Source organism: Barbatula barbatula (assembly GCF_947034865.1).
Source record: "Barbatula barbatula genome assembly, chromosome: 1".
In the NCBI taxonomy this organism is placed as follows: domain Eukaryota; kingdom Metazoa; phylum Chordata; class Actinopteri; order Cypriniformes; family Nemacheilidae; genus Barbatula; species Barbatula barbatula.
In genome coordinates this window covers 26,404,241-26,428,146 of record NC_136766.1, presented here as the reverse complement: position 1 = coordinate 26,428,146, position 23,906 = coordinate 26,404,241, and the positions used below count along the sequence as shown (strand labels likewise).

The window sequence follows — 23,906 nt, the reverse complement described above, 5'->3', positions numbered from 1 at the left end:
CACCCAGTTCTGTGTGACAGAGCTAAGATCTTACAACAATGCTGTAGCTACACAATAGTGTCTGGTAGATCTATTACACTGTGTGATATTGAAAGCAAGTTGGAGAAAGTCCAGACATCAAGGCTGACAAAGAGGGTGGAACGAAGAAAGAATCACACCGAATGAAGACGAGAGCTAGTCAGACTGCAACAATTCAAGTATCTCCTATATGTCAATTATCCTATATACATATGTATAATTTACTTATTAAAATTGTTGCTTTTTCAGTTTGAACTCCAATAATTTCCATTAATTTCACCCTTAATTAAGTTTAAAGTATTTGATGATGCAAACTTTGTTTGATTTGGAAACAGTTGCTCTGGTTGGGAACCTTGTTTTATTCTAGAGGAAATCTCGATTTCTGTTTTGGTTTCAAATGACACATAAATCACTTCATTATTAATTACATGGATACACATTTCATAACATTTCAGAGACCAACCATCAAACACAATCAACATCTCAGGGAAGATCAGAGAAGCACAAAGTTAGGCACAGGCAAGTATTCATCTAAAGGCCTTTTTTATTTTCACGCTAAATATTTTAGGCGAAGTGCAAATATTTTCCGATACTTTTCCGGATGAAAAGTGTGGGCTATTGAGGGACCAGCATGTTCATCACTGGTGAATTTACATTTGTATTGTATTGTATTGTATTGCATATCTTGATTGTCCACCAAGGTGGAAATTTATCTTTGGCTCACCAGCACATCAAGGTTAGTAGATCATCTCTATTAAAAGAGAATCACAAACAAATCTCATTAAACAAAAGCTTAAAAAAATTGAAGAGTTTCGTCACATGCATATTTCTTACATTTGCTGTACATGCCATGCATTAACAGGTCTTATAGGTTTATTGTACCCTTGTTATCTTAAAAAATAAATATGTTTTTTCCTTTTAGGCAGAGAGCTTAACTGACATCAGATATGTGTAGGAATGCTGATCAAGGCAAAGGCATGACCAGTCCCTGCTCTAAAGAACCAAATAACCAACAAAGAAAATCATTGATTTAATTTGCAATGTTTCAAATGTGATTTTGGGCTAATTCTGAAACCAAAGACATGTTTTAAATACCTCGCAAAAAATAATAAATGCAGGCAATTTTAAGTTATATAAACTAATGTAATCTACCAAATGTAATGTTTTCTGAGAGCAAAGACACAAAAACACATTTTGAATTTTTGAAGCACTGGCCAAAAAGACGTTTATTCAAACGGCAATTACTCATGCACAACATGAATCATTTATACACAATACAGTGCACAGCGATCTAACACTGACTCCTATTAACATATAAGCAAAAAAATGCAAAGATGAGATTTAACGTAAAAGAGAATGTAACAAACCTATCTTCCCTGAATTGTTGACACCTCACAATATCTTTAGTTACTTTTTCCACATGGACTGACAAGTTTATTATGGATACATATTTTAGTTTGTGTCCTAGGGCGTGGGCTCTACTGCCTCCATGTGGTCTCTAATAGTAAGCACTTGGCATGTGCATTCGGTTTTTTCCTGAAAATATAATTCATTCTTTAGTTAGTGCTAAATAAGAACATTTTTGGATGGAGTATTCCTTTAAGTACAGTTTTTCCACAAAAACTTGCAATTTATTTATTTAATACACATCCCGTGTGTAAAAAAGCTCTTAAATTAGACACACTTTAATTTTGCATAATTTAAACAAATCTCCACCTATGTTTCTAATGACTACAAATATAACCACATAACAGTACCAGCCAGGGGAGTGCTGCGAGGCTCCATCCCCATAGAGGTTAGTCACATTATCAAGTGATGCATATTTACAAATATTAACGAATGCTATTAAACTATAGGCCTAGTGCTCATTCGTGTTAGTCAATGCATACTAATGTTAACAAATACAACGTTATTGTAAATGTTACCGTTCGTGGTGTATTGTTCTTATTCCTGCACAATACGTTTTTGTTATACATTGTGAATTGTCCTTGGTTTTCTGAAAGTTTTCATAATAATTTAGTCAATTCAATTCAGCATAATAAAACAATCTGTGTGCATCAAAAACTAAAATCAAGATTATTTTTAAACTAAACAGGGTACATGAAATGTGCTTTGCTTCTTAAAGTAAAAGAGTCCATCTCAAGACAAAATGGTCTCGCTTCCATTGTTTACAAAAACAAATAATGAAGGTACAGAGTCATTTTATTGTAACAATACTGTAACATTATTATTGTAACAACAATGAAACATTTAAAAAAAGATTTTTTAAAACTACATATTGCATAGGGAAAACAATGACAAATACACCAGCATTCTAGTTACCAAAAATACACAAAACGGTCCCCTTCTTAAAACAGCCAACAAGATTAACTTGTGGGAAACAGTAACATGATGTCAAACAACTGTACCATTTAATACAAAAATACTTGTACAAAGTCTATTTTGCATGTTACTTTATATGCTTACTCAGAGAAAAAATAAAGGCACATTTAGAGTCTTAATTCTTAGTAACACTGTGGACAAATGGGTAAAACAGCTGGACAAAGAGGTAAAACAGCAAGGACTGTCCAAATCCCATCTGGCAAGAAAAACAAACATGGAAAGTTATGACAGCTGCTTGATTTTCTCTCTTGGTTGAAGCCAAGAGCATTGCATTGCATTCCATTGGCATGTTTTATCAACTATGTTGACAATCCTGTTCTTCCACAAGGAACCTCACATGTCCTGTCATTTGTATCCATTCATCAATCATTGCATCTCTGCATTCAGAGTTCTGCTGAGTCATGGGTCTGCCTTATTCCCTCACTTTCCTCCTTTGATCCCTTTATTCCCACGTCACCTTTCCATGCCTCCTTCAGGCACTCTGGGTGAAATTTGGAAAAATAAAATTTAGGTTAGTGGTTTGATATGGGAGTGTACATGACCAGCCAAATTCACACATGCATGTGAACACAAACACGCAAAAGGACAAAAAGACAAAGATAAAAAGAATTGCATTTCTTACCTTGGTCTGAGTTTCTCAGAACATGGGCCTCACAGAAGAATTTGTCAAGTTTCTCATCTTGATGATGGAAGTACCAGTTCTCTACAACTTCTTCATGTTCTTCTAACATGGTTTCACACTGTAACACAAAACAGTTTGCACTGGTATTTGCATATTTTAAACATACGACTATATCTACATTGTCTTACAGCAATATAAATATTTTACCAAAGAATGAAAATGAGTGGGAGGTGATGTCATTACCATGCCTTGAAATTACACGCTTACAAGGCCTGTATACAGTCGATTTACATTCATAACATCCACACTAGACATGTTTGCATGTTGTGTGCATGTGCGTGTATTACCTGCCTCTTCATGTCCGCAACCTCCACTGATGGTTCATCCCACATTTCATAAGGAACCCCCAGTTCAACCTTCACTCCCTTATTCACCAGGTTCTTCAGTGTGCTCATTGTCTGACTGGTGCCCTAACAAACAATAAAAGAGGTGACTCCAGTGGTGTAGTCTACATGATACGCAGGTATACGCCATGTGAAAGCGTACTGAAAGTCAGGCTAGAGACACTGCCAGCAATCTATAAGTGCAACGGGTGCTTGATAAAAGTGCACAAATGTTCACTGTTAATAATTATAGTAATCTCTCAATGTCAATAATAGGCTCAACTTGCACTCATAAGTGTGACACAGTGTGTGAAAAGTAGGCTAAAAATCTAGCTATTTGTGACAAGCATCAGAGTTTGATTTTAACCATTTATTTTAATATGATTTACTGTAAGTCTTTGACATGGCTTTAGTCAATCAAAACTATATAAAAATCTAAAGAATATACTTTCACAGGATACTCTTTACATTTTGTTGGTTGCCCTGCTGAAAAAACAAGAGATGCAGATAGGGATCAACACCCATCAATGCCAAAGACATTTTTAAATGTTGTAAAAGAAAATGTTTAGGTTCATAAAAGTAACAGCAAACCAATATAATTTATGTAATACTATATTTCAGCATGGTGGGTTTATGTGGAAATAGTATATCACAAATAAATTATTTTAAAGCTGGGTTTTCACAAGTATCACAAATGTGCATTGAAAATCCCCAGCTGTCATCGGCTATTGAATTATTGCTTGTAAGAAATCTTTCAGAATGCTCTTGATTATATTACATAATGATCTAGATCTATATTACATATAGAAGCATACTCTATGCATTCGTGAGTGTGGTGGTGCTTATAAATGGGTTGTCAACTTGGGAACGGCGAGTAGGTCGGGGGGAATCGGAGCATACTCACTAAAAAAACAATACTACACCCCTGGGTGACCCAGTGTTATTACATTATATTCAAAAAGGAGGAAAATGTATGGTGAGTTTCAAACCTTAGCATAGCGAAGGCTCCCTGGTCTCTCAGCGTGTACTTTATACTGCAGAATTCTTTCACAGATGTCGTCCATTGCCTCAGTGAGTCGAGTCTCTCTGCCAACACAAAGTGTATTCAGAATGAATGATTCTTACGTTTACTCGCGTGGACGGAACTGTCAAAATTGACGTGGAAGTGTGTTATCATCACATACGAAGTGTTGTATTTTATTTTGCGTCTTCTCTTGCCACTATCCAAAACTTCTCCGATCTCTAAAACCTCTTTCGAGCGTCCAGTTTTCTCTAAGGCGTCCTGCAGCTCCACAGTCAGTAACTTGCAAACTATCAAAAGAAAATGAATATAACGTTAGTCGGTACAATATAAAGTAAACATTTGGAAGCGGTTTCGTTTAGACTTCAAGCAGATGTATACAAAAAGGCAAACTTTGCAAAAGTTGAGTTTTCAATGCACAGGTTTAGTTTCTAATAGTTAATTTAATGTTCGGCGCACTGCTGAGGAAATACATGATACAAACTTGTAAATCTACGTATATGTTCAGTATCATTTCGTAATTGTAACGTAGGCCTACTTATGGTGAGTAAGTTAAAGCACATAATAATTGTTTACTAAAAGAGAGCACTTTTTGATTGTTACCTTCGCATTTATTCGGCAAACGCTCTTCTTGGTTTGCCAAGACGAGGCTAAACATCCCCAAAAAACCAAGAGCAAAGGGTTTCATACTGAAATATTTGTTCAGACAGTTCACACTAGAGCCACATCAACATTTCTGAGGATGTTTTGGGAGGTTCATGCTAGCACAACGGAGCATGCGTACTACGTGGACGAAACGAAAAATAAGAAAATGAGCAATCGATGCAGGCGTAGTTAATCGAAAGCAAAACTCATTGAATATTCAGTTCACAAACACGGCACAAAGTGCGACGTTTTCTGATCACTGATCGAATTATAAGCATCAAACTTTAAATTTCAAGCATTCATTTTAATCTGATTTTAATTGTTGACATGGCTTTACTCAGACAATATTAAATATATGGTTATACAACACAATGTTTTACATTATGTAGGCTATTTAGGGTGATTTGGAATAGTCAATAGCCCATGTAGAAAACAATAAAATGCTTTCGCTGGTCAGGTCTGAAATGGGATGCAACAGCTTGCATTTATTTGACATGAATTATTACTTTTTAATATTTTTGTATATTTAATAGGTACTAAAACGTTGTGCTTTATTAGGAACAAACTCTAACATAAACACCCACCAATGACTTATTGAAGAATCAACCATAACGGACTATATAAGGTAAGGTTTATCAGAAGAATGAAAAAGCAAAATGTATACAGCAACAGTTATGGTTAACCCTGGCACATTATGCTCATATTATTGCAATCCTGTAAAAGTTTTACATAGTCTATCATAAAAAGCACGAGCGGCAGTCTTGTCTCAGGTATGAGGATTGAATTAGATGTTGGTATAGAAGTGAAGTTTATGAGTCTGTAGGGTGTCAGGGTGCATTACCCGACCCATGGCCCTCTTGTGGATTCAGGTGTCAGTGCCCTACGCCTATTGACAGATAAGCATGTTGAACCTACTGGTAGGTTGGTGGGGGATGGGGGTTTGTGAGAAGCGAAGGAGAGAGAATGATGTAATGAGAAATCCAGACAGAGGTCTGAGATAATTACTTCATACCTGTGAACAGAATGACTAAATTGTGAGTTGGAGGCTATTTACATGGAAGAGGTACATGCAGTGATCCGGATTTGCATGGGCCGTGTGTTATTAGAAGAGTGAGATACACAGGAGCGGTGTGTGTGTGGGGCTATCAACTGTGAAAACTCCTGAGTAGTTAAAGAGAGAGTTCGGAGAAATAGGAGTTGTGTTCAGGGGTTTAAGGTCACAAAGAGGGCAGCACCAAATATACTTCAAAAGTAAGAGTGAAAGCTATGAAGAAAGTGAGATAAATAGTTATTTATATTAATATATATATAGTAAAAGCCAACAGCCTGACATCTGCACAGCGTATGGTTGCATGTATTTACAATGTTATACTTTAAAAAAATTATATATATATATACATATATGGCTGTGCATGCTTGAATGTGCATGTGGATTGATGGATTTACTCTCAATACATTTTTCTTTGGAAACATTTTAGAATTGTATAGCTTGCTCTGGGTCATTATATATTTTAATACAATTGCTGGCAATAGTTTAGGCACAGATAAAGCCAAGTCACTCTTCCTGGCTTTTGTTTCATTATAAGTAAGCTGATAGTGTCTCTCTCTCTGTGTGAGTGTGCATGTGTGTGTACACACTTCTCTTGGTATCACTAATTGTTTTTAATGTCACTGTGTTTTGAGCTAGACCGGCTGGAAGGATGATGTTACATCCACAAACAAACAACTATCCATGTGCAGGAAGACAAGCAAGCACTACACATCATATGCAACATTATACATTACCTTGTATATGTTTAATAAATATATATAATAAAGCTTAGTAAAATATTATTTTAAACACATGCCAAAAGCATCTACGTATTTAGAAGACTCAAGAAAACCCACACCTGGCTCAGTGGACAAGTCTCGGTTGTCAGAGCGACGTCAAACAGACGAGTTAGGCAGAAAGGAAACACCTGTTGCAGGGATCCTGACATATCAGCCACATGGACAGTATTACTGCAAAATTACCCATGGCCAAAGTCTTATACCTGTCGCCCTAAACAAATACTCTGCAAATTACTTGTGACACTACCTTTATTATTGGATATATCTGCAGTAGTAAAATCACACAGAGAATACACAAAACCAGAGGTGAAGGTAAGTGCTCTGTCCATTTGGCTTTGGGTTTGTATTGCATCTTTTATTATTCATGCAGTGGTATTTGCGTAGTTTGACAAATATAGCGTACATTTGTCCTATGGTATGACATAGCAAAAATGGAGAAAATAAACTGTTAATAATATATTATATTATATAGAATAGCATAAGAGTGATTTATCTTCATTGTTATGTTGCCTCTCTAAATGTTTGTTGTCACACCATAGGAAACATTTATGGTTTATTTGTCAACTACCCATTTATGTACTAGGATCCACAGTGACATTCTTATTGATAAAAAAATGTCACATTAAGTATTACGTTTTAATTTGATCAAAGTTGTACTATTCTCTGTGCATTATAGTGTCATATTGTACAGTCTATTAAAAGTGCTTGTGGATATCATGATTTTCGTGAAATTAATAGCTGCAACAAACACACATAAGTCTCTGAAGTAATTTTGGCATTGCATATAACAAAGTTGTAAACGCTGCAGTGCAAAAGTATTTAGAACGTTTACCAGTTTTCCATCATATTTAAAGTGTAACAATTAAAAATGAATTATTGAATTGCTTTTTGGTGAAATAAGATGTGATTCAGTCCTGTTGTACAATTTCAGGGCTTACACTGATCAAAAACAATTACCCTAACAAGGACACAATTGCTTTGCAATCTGCCTCCATGTGTGAATCATTAAAATAACTACCACATTTCCTGCAGAAAAATACCCTTGTGTCAAGGGATAATTATCCTTGTTGTGAATCTAAGGTGAAAGTAGGATGTGTAGGGAGAAAAGATTGTGTGGCCAAGAGCCACAAAAATTAGATATGTGTGATCCAAATCAAGCTGTTCCACTTCTCAGAAAACCACATACAGCAAAAAAATCTAGAAGCCCCCATCATGCTGTGGGGTTTATTTCCTGTTTGACTAATCACCAGGGATTAGGCATTTCATTTAAATAGAAGTAGGAAGGAGTGGTGCAAAATTTACTAAGAGAATGATCCCAAACAGACACAAATTTACATAGCAATGGCCCGAAAACAAAAAGGTTAAGGTTCTGGGCCACTCAAAATCCTGATCTCAATCTAATTGATGATCTGTGACACATTTTAAAAATTGCAGTGCAATTGGACAAACTGACTAACGAGATCAATGTGAAGCAGATCTGCATATAACCAAAGGGCCAGAATTAAACATTATGCAAATAACTTATTTAGAAGTATGCATCTTACGTTCCTAGGAAGTTAAATGACAAACTTCTAAATATATCAAATATATATACAAATTGAGCAGCAAAAATAAGCAGAATTCTTTTATTTCTGTATTTTGGTTTCTTTACAAAATACATTTTTGACATTACTATATTGTATTACATACAAATGTTTAGAATATAATGTTCAAAAACTTCTAAACACGAACCTTAAATCTGTGTATGTAAATAGATGTTTATAAACATTGCGTTACATCTAAATCAAACTATAATATCCATTTTAGCCATGTCATATGACCCCTTTAAGAGAACATTAACAGTTCTATTTATGTGTGTGATCTGGTATGTGTGCACAGAACTACACACATTTGTCTTATTTTTACTTATGATTTTTTTCTGCGCCTACTTCTATCCTTATAACCCCTTTCCCCAGACCGATCCTTTTACCTAAACATTCTTAATTTGAAAAGGTTAACTAAAACATTATATATTATGTTTATGATATTTCCCTAGTGGGGATAGTTGATTTCACGTTTTATTATTATTATGGGGACATTGAAACCTGACCCACACACAAACACACAGAAGCACTAACGCAAATACAAACATACAAACACACATCAGAGCGGCTTGCGTATCAGCACACTTTGTCAGCGCATGTAGCCTCCCTTGAGCCCGGTGCCAGACCCACGAAAGATAGATTGGCTGCTAAACCATATTACATTCCCACACACACATATACAAATGGACACTTTATTTGGGGCTCTTTCACTACCTTACCACTTTTGAACACTTACCACATGTATGCGAATCATAGCCTATCACTGCTCAAAAACATTAAGAGCATAATTCTTTTCTCTTAACCTTTTTATCAGTGTGTTATTTCTTACCAAGGGACCACTGATACCTTTAAACCTCTTCACCATGTTTAACCCTTCTCCATTTCCAGGGCAAACTGTCTGCAAATAACCCTTGTTACCCAGTCATCCCTGAAACAGAAGTTAAACTTGAGGTTACAGCACAAGGTATAACACCGTGGTAAAATTCTGTTGGCGTTATTTACAAACTAATGCTTTCTGAAATCAAAGTAAATGAATAGAGAATTGAGAACGTTAGGTGATTATTTATGGAAATTGTATAGAACACAACTTCCACTCTTATTCTTCCAACTCTGTAACCGTAATCTCTTTTCCCCATCTCTTTCTCACTTGTTTCCTTTTTTCTTTGCTTCCTCCTCTCTTTAGTATGCCAGATAAAGTGCGCAAGTTTCAGGGTCAGTGTTATCATAAACTGAAGAAGGCATGTCTGAAGAGAGGTGCACTGTTCCAAGATCCATACTTTCCTCCCTCAGCTGAGTCATTGTTCTATAAAAGAGCTCCCCCTCAAGGATTGACATGGAAAAGACCAAAGGTAAGAGAAAGTTACAAATCACATAAATGCCTATATAGTGTACAAGCACGTGTGCCATTTTATTGAAGAAAATGCATGCAAAGTAAAAACGTATTAGAAAAACTTAAAGGTCCAGTGTTTCATTTTTGCGATGATCTATTGATTGAAATGCAATATAATATACATAGCTATGTCTTCAGAGCTGTATAAAGAGCTTACATAATGAAGCGTTATGTTTCTATTACCGTGAGCTATTTCGATCTACACACACCGCGGGTCGACTTGCATATAATTCGCCATGTTCTGTCAGCTGTCGTAGTGTTTCGAAAGGGAGGGCAGGGGTAGAGTGAGCGGTTCTCATTAATGTACATACAGCACCCCATATTGACAGAAAAACACAGAATTGTTGACATTTTTGCAGATTTATTAAAAAAGAAAAACTGAAATATCACATGGTCCTAAGTGTTCAGACCCTTTGCTCAGTATTTAGTAGAAGCACCCTTTTGATCTAATACAGCCATGAGTCTTTTTGGGAAAGATGCAACAAGTTTTTCACATCTGGATTTGGGGATCCTCTGCCATTCCTCCTTGTAGATCTTCTCCAGTTCTGTCAGGTTGGATGGTAAACGTTGGTGGACAGTCATTTTCAGGTCTCTGTAGAAATGCTCAATTGGGTTCAAGTCAGGGCTCTGGCTGAGCCATTCAAGAACAGTCACGAAGTTGTTGTGAAGCCACTCCTTCGTTATTTTAGCTATATGCTTAGGGTCATTGTCTTGTTGGAAGGTGAACCTTCGGCCCAGTCTGAGGTCTTGAGCACTCTGGAGAAGGTTTTCGTCCAGGATATCCTTGTACTTGGCCGCAGTCATCTTTCCCTCATGCAACCAGTCGTCCTGTCCCTGCAGCTGAAAAACACCCCCACAGCATGATGCTGCCACTACCATGCTTCACTGTTGGGACTGTTTTCTCCACACATACCGCTTAGAATTAAGGCCAAAAAGTCTGGTCTCATCAGACCAGAGAATCTTATTTCTCTCCATCTTGGAGTCCTTCAGGTGTTTTTTAGCAAACTCCATGCGGGCTTTCATGTGTCTTGCACTTAGGAGAGGCTTCAGTCGGGCCACTCTGCCATAAAGCCCCCACTGGTGGAGGGTTGCAGTGATGGTTGACTTTCTACAACTTTCTCCCATCTCCCGACTGCATCTCTGGAGCTCAGCCACAGTGATCTTTGGGTTATTTACCTCTCTCACCAAGGCTCTTCTCCCCTGATAACTCAGTTTGGCCGGACGGCCAGCTCTCGGAAGGGTTCTGGTCGTCCCAAACGTCGTCCATTTAAGGATTATGGAGGACACTGTGCTCTTCGGAACCTTAAGTGCAGCAGAAATGTTTTTGTTACCTTGTCCAGATCTGTGCCTTGCCACAATTCTGTCTCTGAGCTCTTCAGGCAGTTCCTTTGACCTCATGATTCTCATTTGCTCTGACATGCACAGTGAGCTGTAAGGTCTTAGATAGACAGGTGTGTGGGTTTCCTAATCAAGTCTAAAAGTATAATCAAACACAGCTGGACTCAAATGAAGGTAAAATGTAATATACCATGTAATATTTCAGTTTTTCTTTTTTAATAAATCTGCAAAAATGTCAACAATTCTGTGTTTTTCTGTCAATATGGGGTGCTGTGTGTACATTAATGAGAAAAAAAGAACTTAAATGATTTTAGCAAATGGCTGCAATATAACAAAGAGTGACAAACTTACGTTAAAACTTTAGTCATTCCAATCATTACTGCTTTTTTCTACACTGCAAAATATTTCCAAACAAAAAACTATTCTTTAAAATAGATTACTGCTTGGGAAACTCTAAGAATAGTACAAGTTCCTGCATGTGGTTTGATGACAAGTCAGCAGTATCTGACCCTCTAGTATTGGTGGGTAAATCGCTCTGGTGACTCTTGTGATTCTAAATGCGGATACAGGGTCAGCAGTATTAGAGATATGTTAAATTTAAGGGGTTTTTCCAGCTGCAAGACGTCAGCCTGAAGTAACCTGACCCATTAGAGAGTGTGTGTCACTTGTATGGTGTCGAATAAGGGGGATTGTCTACATCACTACATGAAGCATGAAAATATAGAGGGACTATATGGGAAAATGTACTTTAAACATTTTAATGGAAGGAGTGAAAGCTGTGAATAATTCATCAGTTACAAAATGAGGTGATGTTTGTAGCATCAGGTAGGCCTACAAGAGCATTATTATTTATATTTCTCAGTAATTAAAAAATTTCAATTCACGTTTATGCCTCTTCTGTTTATGAGTATAATCTGATACTGATGAGGCTATTGCTAAATGTGAAATTTTACGAGTCAGCAAGGTTTGCTTTTGTATATTAAAAGCAAATGCACACAGGCACAGACATCTACAACAGTAAATGGCATGGTAATGGTAAGGTGATGAACCAATTGCAGTTTGTTCATACCCACTTGTGTCAGCAAAATGAAATTAAGTGGTTTTAAATTAAATAAAAACAAAAATGATGATGATGCACCTAGGAATTATGTAAGAGCCCACGACTATTTGTGGATGGAATCAGCACAAGAGATCTGCATCAGGGCAGCCTGGGTAACTGCTGGATGGTAGCTGCAACATCCTGTCTGGCATCAGAACCGTCACTCTGGAAGAAGGTCAGAATAGTTGGTGCAAAATAATATAACTAAATCCAAATCTGACAGTAATACGTATACAATAGCATATGTTTACATTGATCCATTTATGAGATGCTTTTATACTTATGTATGCTTTTTAAACTTACAAATAAGACAACAAAAAATTTAGTCAGGATTTCACTTTAGTTTACACTCTTCATATTCCCAAATCAATTGGTTTCAGGTAATTCCTGATCATGTCGAACAGGAGTGGAACCCAAAACGTCCCGACCTTTATGCTGGAATTTTTCACTTTTGTTTCTGGAGACTGGGACAGTGGACAGATGTTGTAGTGGATGATCGTTTACCTGTCAGTCAGGATGGAACACTGCTTTTCTGTCGTTCTGCAACCCCATGGGAATTTTGGAGTGCTTTGCTGGAGAAAGCCTATGCCAAGTGAGACATCTGTCACACAAGGAAAGAATCCAAACACGCACGCACGCACGCACGCACACACACACACACACACACACACACACACATTTGGATTACTTTTACTTTTAGTTTTCACTGCTATATTTCAATTACATAAATAATCTAATAATAATAAATCAATAAAATCTCTCTCTCTCACTCTCTCTCTCTCTCTCTCTCTCTCTCTCTCTCGATGTATTAGACTCAATGGATGCTATGAAGCTCTAGAGGGAGGAAATACTGCTGAAGCTCTGGTTGATTTTACTGGTGGTGTTTCTGAACCACTCAGTCTGGACCAAAAGAAACTGAAGCAGCATGCTGGCCAGAGGAGGATGCTGTTCCAAACACTAGCCTATGCCCACAGCCATAAAGCCCTTATTACCTGCTCCATTCGGGTCAGAAGCCATAGAAGAAAACAATGCTATAGTCTAAACACTCTTCAAATCCACAAACTAAACACACATGACAATATATAATATGTGACAGCTGGCAGAGCCCTCAAGTATAAATTCTGCTTGCACTGAAACAATTTTTTTAAGTACACGTCATTGTTTATGCACACAATGGCAAACTGAACGAAAATATCTGTGTGCACTCTTTCAAAATCAAAAGGCAATTTGCTTTCTGTGAAAGTAATCACAGTATTTTGCAGATGAACACATTATCACATCAGTTCTTAAAAACACTTGTGCATTTGTGTGCACACCCAATGTTCGGCAAGCAAGAAGTGCCAGGTCTAATAATCTCTCATATTTTTTATGTTTGATCTGTCTTGACATTGTCTAATAAAGTTTTTTATTATATAATAATTTAAGTAAAGTTACTTTATCATATTGAATTTATAGCTCCATATTGCAAACATTCTCTTTTGTGGTCTGCAGCCAGCAGAAGGCGAGCTGGTAGAATCAGTTCTGGATTGTGGACTGATAAAGGGCCATGCATATGGTGTGACTGCAATCAGGAAACTCCGCATGTCAGACAATCTACAAGTTACGTGTGGTACACCACATATATTTATGGTGCGGATGAGGAACCCATGGGGCACAACTGACTGGACAGGAGCTTGGAGTGTAGGGTGAGTTTTTCTCTACCTATCTCTCTCAGAAATGAAATGATTTAGAATTGTTAAATTAAATTGACAAAAATGTTTGTCTCATCCGAAGCATTTCTTTGTGTATAATAAAAAATGTTTGAACCTGTCAGAAATGATTGTAGTAAAAATCAATGCCAGATCATTTGGGTTTCTGTATCCAAATTAAATAGGCCAGTAATGTAAATGAAAAGGATACTTCATACAAAAATTAAAATTCTGTCATCATTTACTCACCTTCGAGTTGTTCTAAACCTCTATAGATTTCATTGTTCTGATGAAACCATAAGTTAATCAGGGAAAGTATGATTCAATGATACTGGGAGTAATGATAAGACTCTGAGCCGTCCTTTGGACATTGAGTTGACATGACGAATAACACCACTATGTCAACTTTCTAAGTAGTGAGCTACAAGCCAGTGGGACAGAGAAATCATAAATCTCTATGCAACATAAAACGCACTGTACAGAACGGCTCCAGTGGTGCAATTGGTCAGCGTGCGGTACTTATAAAGCAGTATGTGACAGGGCAATGTTGAGGTTGTGACTTCGAGCCTCACCTGGAGCACAGCCTTATTATAATAAAACACTTTCTACTTACACGAAAGTTTGTTTCAATGATACAAGGAGTTATGATGACAAGACACTGATCCATCCATTGGACCTTGACATAACGGAAAACACCACTGTCAAAATTTAACGCGATGACCTTAAAGTCAGTGGGAGAGAGAAATCATGAATCTCTGTGCAACTTAAATATCACTTTGCAGAATGGCTCCAGTGGCGCAATCGGTCAGCGGGCGGTTCTTGTACACAAACGTTTATTTCAATGACACAGGGAGTGATGATGACAAGACACTGATCCATCCATTGGACATTGACTTGACATAACGGAAAACACCACTGTCAAAATTTTACGCGATGAGCTTGAAGTCAGCGGGAGAGAGAAATCATGAATCTCTGTGCAACTTAAATATCACTTTGCAGAATGGCTCCAGTTGCACAATCGGTCAGCGTGCGGTACTTATAAAGCAGTAAATGACAGAGCAATGCCGAGGTTGTGAGTTCGAGCCTCACCTGGAGCACAGCCTTATTATAATTGAACCCTTTCTACCTACACAAAAGTTTATTTCAATGATACAGGGAGTTATGATGACAAGACACTGATCCATCCATTGGACATTGACATAACGGAAAACACCACTGTCAAAATTTAACGCGATGACCTTAAAGTCAGTGGGAGAGAGAAATCATGAATCTCTGTGCAACTTAAATACCACTTTGCAGAATGGCTCCAGTGGCGCAATCGGTCAGCGCGCGGTTCTTGTACACAAAAGTTTATTTCAATGATACAGGTAGTGATGATGACAAGACACTGATCCATCCATTGGACCTTGACATAACGGAAAACACCACTGTCAAAATTTTACGCGCATGCTTAAAGTCAGCGGGAGAGAGAAATCATGAATCTCTGTGCAACTTAAATATCACTTTGCAGAATGGCTCCAGTGGCGCAATCGGTCAGCGAGCGGTACTTATAAAGCAGTACGTGACAGGGCAATGCCAAGGGTTGTGAGTTCGAGCCTCACCTGGAGCACAGCCTTATTATAATTAAACCCTTTCAACCTACACAAAAGTTTATTTCAATGATACAGGGAGTTATGATGACAAGACACTGATCCATCCATTGGACATTGACTTGACATAACGGAAAACACCACTGTCAAAATTTAACGCGATGAGCTTAAAGTCAGCGGGAGAGAGAAATCATGAATCTCTGTGCAACTTGAATATCACTTTGCAGAATGGCTCCAGTGGCGCAATCGGTCAGCGCGCGGTACTTGTACACAAAAGTTTATTTCAATGATACAGGGAGTGATGATGACAAGACACTGATCCATCCATTGGACATTGACTTGACATAACGGAAAACACCACTGTCAAAATTTTATGCGATGAGCTTAAAGTCAGTGGGAGAGAGAAATCATGAATCTCTGTGCAACTTAAATATCACTTTGCAGAATGGCTCCAGTGGCGCAATCGGTCAGCGCGCGGTACTTGTACACAAAAGTTTATTTCAATGATACAGGGAGTTATGATGACAAGACACTGATCCATCCATTGGACATTGACTTTACATAACGGAAAACACCACTGTCAAAATTTAACGCGATGACCTTAAAGTCAGTGGGAGAGAGAAATCATGAATCTCTGTGCAACTTAAAAATCACTTTGCAGAATGGCTCCAGTGGCGCAATCGGTCAGCGCGCGGTACTTGTACACAAAAGTTTATTTCAATGATACAGGTAGTGATGATGACAAGACACTGATCTATCCATTGGACATTGACATAACGGAAAACACCACTGTCAAAATTTACCGCGATGAGCTTAAAGTCAGTGGGAGAGAGAAATCATGAATCTCTGTGCAACTTAAATATCACTTTGCAGAATGGCTCCAGTGGCGCAATCGGTCAGCGCGCTGTACTTATAAAGCTGTACGTGACAGAGCAATGCCGAGGTTGTGAGGTCGAGCCTCACCTGGAGCACAGCCTTATTATAATGAAACACTTTCTACCTACACGAAAGTTAATTTCAATGATACAGGGAGTGATGATGACAAGACACTTATCCATCCATTAGACCTTGACATAACGGAAAACACCACTGTCAAAATTTTACGCGATGAGCTTAAAGTCAGTGGGAGAGAGAAATCATGAATCTCTGTGCAACTTAAAAATCACTTTGCAGAATGGCTCCAGTGGCGCAATCGGTCAGCGCGCGGTACTTGTACACAAAAGTTTATTTCAATGATACAGGGAGTTATGATGACAAGACACTGATCCATCCATTGGACATTGACTTTACATAACGGAAAACACCACTGTCAAAATTTAACGCGATGACCTTAAAGTCAGTGGGAGAGAGAAATCATGAATCTCTGTGCAACTTAAAAATCACTTTGCAGAATGGCTCCAGTGGCGCAATCGGTCAGCGCGCGGTACTTGTACACAAAAGTTTATTTCAATGATACAGGTAGTGATGATGACAAGACACTGATCTATCCATTGGACATTGACATAACGGAAAACACCACTGTCAAAATTTACCGCGATGAGCTTAAAGTCAGTGGGAGAGAGAAATCATGAATCTCTGTGCAACTTAAATATCACTTTGCAGAATGGCTCCAGTGGCGCAATCGGTCAGCGCGCTGTACTTATAAAGCTGTACGTGACAGGGCAATGCCGAGGTTGTGAGTTCGAGCCTCACCTGGAGCACAGCTTTACTATAATTAAACCCTTTCAACCTACACAAAAGTTTATTTCAATGATACAGGGAGTTATGATGACAAGACACTGATCCATCCATTGGATATTGACATAACGGAAAACACCACTGTTAAAATTTAACGCGATGACCTTAAAGTCAGTGGGAGAGAGAAATCATGAATCTCTGTGCAACTTAAATATCACTTTGCAGAATGGCTCCAGTGGCGCAATCGGTCAGCGCGCGGTACTTGTTCACAAAAGTTTATTTCAATGATACAGGGAGTTATGATGACAAGACACTGATCTATCCATTGGACATTGACATAACGGAAAACACCATTGTCAAAGTTTTACGCGATGACCTTAAAGTCAGTGGGAGAGAGAAATCATGAATCTCTGTGCAACTTAAAAAACACTTTGCAGAATGGCTCCAGTGGCGCAATCGGTCAGCGCGCGGTACTTATAAAGCAGTACATGACAGAGCAATGCCGAGGTTGTGAGTTCAAGCCTCACCTGGAGCACAGCTTTACTATAATTAAACCCTTTCAACCTACACAAAAGTTTATTTCAATGATACAGGGAGTTATGATGACAAGACACTGATCCATCCATTGGACCTTGACATAACGGAAAACACCACTGTTAAAATTTAACGCGATGACCTTAAAGTCAGTGGGAGAGAGAAATCATGAATCTCTGTGCAACTTAAAAATCACTTTGCAGAATGGCTCCAGTGGCGCAATCGGTCAGCGCGCGGTACTTATAAAGCAGTACATGACAGAGCAATGCCGAGGTTGTGAGGTCGAGCCTCACCTGGAGCACAGCCTTATTATAATGAAACACTTTCTACCTACACGAAAGTTAATTTCAATGATACAGGGAGTGATGATGACAAGACACTTATCCATCCATTAGACCTTGACATAACGGAAAACACCACTGTCAAAATTTTACGCGATGAGCTTAAAGTCAGTGGGAGAGAGAAATCATGAATCTCTGTGCAACTTAAAAATCACTTTGCAGAATGGCTCCAGTGGCGCAATCGGTCAGCGCGCGGTACTTGTACACAAAAGTTTATTTCAATGATACAGGGAGTTATGATGACAAGACACTGATCCATCCATTGGACATTGACATAACGGAAAACACCACTGTCAAAATTTAACGCGATGACCTTAAAGTCAGTGGGAGAGAGAAATCATGAATCTCTGTGCAACTTAAAAATCTTTTTGCAGAATGGCTCCAGTGGCGCAATCGGTCAGCGCGCGGTACTTATAAAGCAGTACATGACAGAGCAATGCCGAGGTTGTGAGTTCGAGCCTCACCTGGAGCACAGCCTTATTATAATGAAACACTTTCTACCTACACGAAAGTTAATTTCAATGATACAGGGAGTGATGATGACAAGACACTGATCCATCCATTGGACCTTGACATAACGGAAAACACCACTGTCAAAATTTACCGCGATGAGCTTAAAGTCAGTGGGAGAGAGAAATCATGAATCTCTGTGCAACTTAAATATCACTTTGCAGAATGGCTCCAGTGGCGCAATCGGTCAGCGCGCGGTTCTTGTACACAAACGTTTATTTCAATGACACAGGGAGTGATGATGACAAGACACTGATCCATCCATTGGACATTGACATAACGGAAAACACCACTGTCAAAATTTAACGCGATGACCTTAAAGTCAGTGGGAGAGAGAAATCACGAATCTCTGTGCAACTTAAAAATAAATTTGCAGAATGGCTCCAGTGGCGCAATCGGTCAGCGCGCGGTACTTATAAAGCAGTACATGACAGAGCAATGCCGAGGTTGTGAGTTCGAGCCTCACCTGGAGCACAGCCTTATTATAATGAAACACTTTCTACCTACACGAAAGTTAATTTCAATGATACAGGGAGTGATGATGACAAGACACTTATCCATCCATTAGACCTTGACATAACGGAAAACACCACTGTCAAAATTTTACGCGATGAGCTTAAAGTCAGCGGGAGAGAGAAATCATGAATCTCTGTGCAACTTAAATATCACTTTGCAGAATGGCTCCAGTGGCGCAATCGGTCAGCGCGCGGTACTTGTACACAAAAGTTTATTTCAATGATACAGGGAGTTATGATGACAAGACACTGATCCATCCATTGGACATTGACTTTACATAACGGAAAACACCACTGTCAAAATTTAACGCGATGACCTTAAAGTCAGTGGGAGAGAGAAATCATGAATCTCTGTGCAACTTAAAAATCACTTTGCAGAATGGCTCCAGTGGCGCAATCGGTCAGCGCGCGGTACTTGTACACAAAAGTTTATTTCAATGATACAGGTAGTGATGATGACAAGACACTGATCTATCCATTGGACATTGACATAACGGAAAACACCACTGTCAAAATTTACCGCGATGAGCTTAAAGTCAGTGGGAGAGAGAAATCATGAATCTCTGTGCAACTTAAATATCACTTTGCAGAATGGCTCCAGTGGCGCAATCGGTCAGCGCGCGGTACTTATAAAGCAGTACGTGACAGGGCAATGCCGAGGTTGTGAGTTCGAGCCTCACCTGGAGCACAGCTTTACTATAATTAAACCCTTTCAACCTACACAAAAGTTTATTTCAATGATACAGGGAGTTATGATGACAAGACACTGATCCATCCATTGGATATTGACATAACGGAAAACACCACTGTTAAAATTTAACGCAATGACCTTAAAGTCAGTGGGAGAGAGAAATCATGAATCTCTGTGCAACTTAAATATCACTTTGCAGAATGGCTCCAGTGGCGCAATCGGTCAGCGCGCGGTACTTGTTCACAAAAGTTTATTTCAATGATACAGGAAGTTATGATGACAAGACACTGATCTATCCATTGGACATTGACATAACGGAAAACACCACTGTCAAAATTTTACGCGATGAGCTTGAAGTCAGCGGGAGAGAGAAATCATGAATCTCTGTGCAACTTAAATATCACTTTGCAGAATGGCTCCAGTTGCACAATCGGTCAGCTTGCGGTACTTATAAAGCAGTAAATGACAGAGCAATGCCGAGGTTGTGAGTTCGAGCCTCACCTGGAGCACAGCCTTATTATAATTGAACCCTTTCTACCTACACAAAAGTTTATTTCAATGATACAGGGAGTTATGATGACAAGACACTGATCCATCCATTGGACATTGACATAACGGAAAACACCACTGTCAAAATTTAACGCGATGACCTTAAAGTCAGTGGGAGAGAGAAATCATGAATCTCTGTGCAACTTAAATACCACTTTGCAGAATGGCTCCAGTGGCGCAATCGGTCAGCGCGCGGTTCTTGTACACAAAAGTTTATTTCAATGATACAGGTAGTGATGATGACAAGACACTGATCCATCCATTGGACCTTGACATAACGGAAAACACCACTGTCAAAATTTTACGCGATGAGCTTAAAGTCAGTGGGAGAGAGAAATCATGAATCTCTGTGCAACTTAAATATCACTTTGCAGAATGGCTCCAGTGGCGCAATCGGTCAGCGCGCGGTTCTTGTACACAAACGTTTATTTCAATGACACAGGGAGTGATGATGACAAGACACTGATCCATCCATTGGACATTGACATAACGGAAAACACCACTGTCAAAATTTAACGCGATGACCTTAAAGTCAGTGGGAGAGAGAAATCACGAATCTCTGTGCAACTTAAAAATAAATTTGCAGAATGGCTCCAGTGGCGCAATCGGTCAGCGCGCGGTACTTATAAAGCAGTACATGACAGAGCAATGCCGAGGTTGTGAGTTCGAGCCTCACCTGGAGCACAGCCTTATTATAATGAAACACTTTCTACCTACACGAAAGTTAATTTCAATGATACAGGGAGTGATGATGACAAGACACTTATCCATCCATTAGACCTTGACATAACGGAAAACACCACTGTCAAAATTTTACGCGATGAGCTTAAAGTCAGCGGGAGAGAGAAATCATGAATCTCTGTGCAACTTAAATATCACTTTGCAGAATGGCTCCAGTGGCGCAATCGGTCAGCGCGCGGTACTTGTACACAAAAGTTTATTTCAATGATACAGGGAGTTATGATGACAAGACACTGATCCATCCATTGGACATTGACTTTACATAACGGAAAACACCACTGTCAAAATTTAACGCGATGACCTTAAAGTCAGTGGGAGAGAGAAATCATGAATATCTGTGCAACTTAAAAATCACTTTGCAGAATGGCTCCAGTGGCGCAATCGGTCAGCGCGCGGTACTTGTACACAAAAGTTTATTTCAATGATACAGGTAGTGATGATGACAAGACACTGATCTATCCATTGGACATTGACATAACGGAAAACACCACTGTCAAAATTTACCGCGATGAGCTTAAAGTCAGTGGGAGAGAGAAATCATGAATCTCTGTGCAACTTAAATATCACTTTGCAGAATGGCTCCAGTGGCGCAATCGGTCAGCGCGCGGTACTTATAAAGCAGTACGTGACAGGGAAATGCCGAGGTTGTGAGTTCGAGCCTCACCTGGAGCACAGCTTTACTATAATTAAACCCTTTCAACCTACACAAAAGTTTATTTCAATGATACAGGGAGTTATGATGACAAGACACTGATCCATCCATTGGATATTGACATAACGGAAAACACCACTGTTAAAATTTAACGCGATGACCTTAAAGTCAGTGGGAGAGAGAAATCATGAATCTCTGTGCAACTTAAATATCACTTTGCAGAATGGCTCCAGTGGCGCAATCGGTCAGCGCGCGGTACTTGTTCACAAAAGTTTATTTCAATGATACAGGGAGTTATGATGACAAGACACTGATCTATCCATTGGACATTGACATAACGGAAAACACCATTGTCAAAGTTTTACGCGATGACCTTAAAGTCAGTGGGAGAGAGAAATCATGAATCTCTGTGCAACTTAAAAAACACTTTGCAGAATGGCTCCAGTGGCGCAATCGGTCAGCGCGCGGTACTTATAAAGCAGTACATGACAGAGCAATGCCGAGGTTGTGAGTTCAAGCCTCACCTGGAGCACAGCTTTACTATAATTAAACCCTTTCAACCTACACAAAAGTTTATTTCAATGATACAGGGAGTTATGATGACAAGACACTGATCCATCCATTGGACCTTGACATAACGGAAAACACCACTGTTAAAATTTAACGCGATGACCTTAAAGTCAGTGGGAGAGAGAAATCATGAATCTCTGTGCAACTTAAAAATCACTTTGCAGAATGGCTCCAGTGGCGCAATCGGTCAGCGCGCGGTACTTATAAAGCAGTACATGACAGAGCAATGCCGAGGTTGTGAGGTCGAGCCTCACCTGGAGCACAGCCTTATTATAATGAAACACTTTCTACCTACACGAAAGTTAATTTCAATGATACAGGGAGTGATGATGACAAGACACTTATCCATCCATTAGACCTTGACATAACGGAAAACACCACTGTCAAAATTTTACGCGATGAGCTTAAAGTCAGTGGGAGAGAGAAATCATGAATCTCTGTGCAACTTAAAAATCACTTTGCAGAATGGCTCCAGTGGCGCAATCGGTCAGCGCGCGGTACTTGTACACAAAAGTTTATTTCAATGATACAGGGAGTTATGATGACAAGACACTGATCCATCCATTGGACATTGACATAACGGAAAACACCACTGTCAAAATTTAACGCGATGACCTTAAAGTCAGTGGGAGAGAGAAATCATGAATCTCTGTGCAACTTAAAAATCTTTTTGCAGAATGGCTCCAGTGGCGCAATCGGTCAGCGCGCGGTACTTATAAAGCAGTACATGACAGAGCAATGCCGAGGTTGTGAGTTCGAGCCTCACCTGGAGCACAGCCTTATTATAATGAAACACTTTCTACCTACACGAAAGTTAATTTCAATGATACAGGGAGTGATGATGACAAGACACTGATCCATCCATTGGACCTTGACATAACGGAAAACACCACTGTCAAAATTTACCGCGATGAGCTTAAAGTCAGTGGGAGAGAGAAATCATGAATCTCTGTGCAACTTAAATATCACTTTGCAGAATGGCTCCAGTGGCGCAATCGGTCAGCGCGCGGTTCTTGTACACAAACGTTTATTTCAATGACACAGGGAGTGATGATGACAAGACACTGATCCATCCATTGGACATTGACATAACGGAAAACACCACTGTCAAAATTTAACGCGATGACCTTAAAGTCAGTGGGAGAGAGAAATCACGAATCTCTGTGCAACTTAAAAATAAATTTGCAGAATGGCTCCAGTGGCGCAATCGGTCAGCGCGCGGTACTTATAAAGCAGTACATGACAGAGCAATGCCGAGGTTGTGAGTTCGAGCCTCACCTAGAGCACAGCCTTATTATAATGAAACACTTTCTACCTACACGAAAGTTAATTTCAATGATACAGGGAGTGATGATGACAAGACACTTATCCATCCATTAGACCTTGACATAACGGAAAACACCACTGTCAAAATTTTACGCGATGAGCTTAAAGTCAGTGGGAGAGAGAAATCATGAATCTCTGTGCAACTTAAATATCACTTTGCAGAATGGCTCCAGTGGCGCAATCGGTCAGCGCGCGGTACTTGTTCACAAAAG

General features: G+C 39.1%; 2 protein-coding genes across 3 annotated transcripts in view; one reads left to right on the top strand and one right to left on the bottom strand.

Annotated features, from left to right (window-relative positions):
* Positions 1 to 1,997: 1,997 nt before the first annotated feature.
* cnpy4 (canopy FGF signaling regulator 4) lies at positions 1,998 to 5,258 on the bottom strand. 2 transcript variants are annotated; one of them, XM_079456440.1, is made up of 7 exons: positions 5,030 to 5,208; positions 4,590 to 4,716; positions 4,395 to 4,491; positions 3,370 to 3,492; positions 3,023 to 3,140; positions 2,738 to 2,881; positions 2,204 to 2,596 (listed from the first exon to the last, which is right to left on the bottom strand). In XM_079456440.1, the coding sequence occupies exons 1-6, from the start codon at positions 5,112 to 5,114 to the stop codon at positions 2,784 to 2,786; spliced, it is 648 nt and encodes a 215-aa protein (XP_079312566.1). In that variant the 5' UTR covers positions 5,115 to 5,208; the 3' UTR covers positions 2,204 to 2,596; positions 2,738 to 2,783. The 2 variants fall into 2 exon arrangements, with proteins under 2 accessions (XP_079312565.1, XP_079312566.1); XM_079456439.1 differs by having other exon boundaries at positions 1,998 to 2,881; positions 5,030 to 5,258.
* A 4,404-nt stretch (positions 5,259 to 9,662) lies between these two features.
* LOC306888806 (calpain-5) overlaps positions 9,663 to 23,906 on the top strand; it is a gene marked incomplete at its 3' end in the record, with an annotated part of 76,407 nt that continues 62,163 nt past the window's right edge. The window contains exons 1-5 of the mRNA XM_079447280.1: positions 9,663 to 9,833; positions 12,355 to 12,486; positions 12,692 to 12,903; positions 13,124 to 13,316; positions 13,803 to 13,996. Coding sequence (XP_079303406.1) covers positions 9,669 to 9,833; positions 12,355 to 12,486; positions 12,692 to 12,903; positions 13,124 to 13,316; positions 13,803 to 13,996 — 896 coding nt within the window. The 5' untranslated portion in view covers positions 9,663 to 9,668. The remainder of the gene's footprint in view (positions 9,834 to 12,354; positions 12,487 to 12,691; positions 12,904 to 13,123; positions 13,317 to 13,802; positions 13,997 to 23,906) is intronic.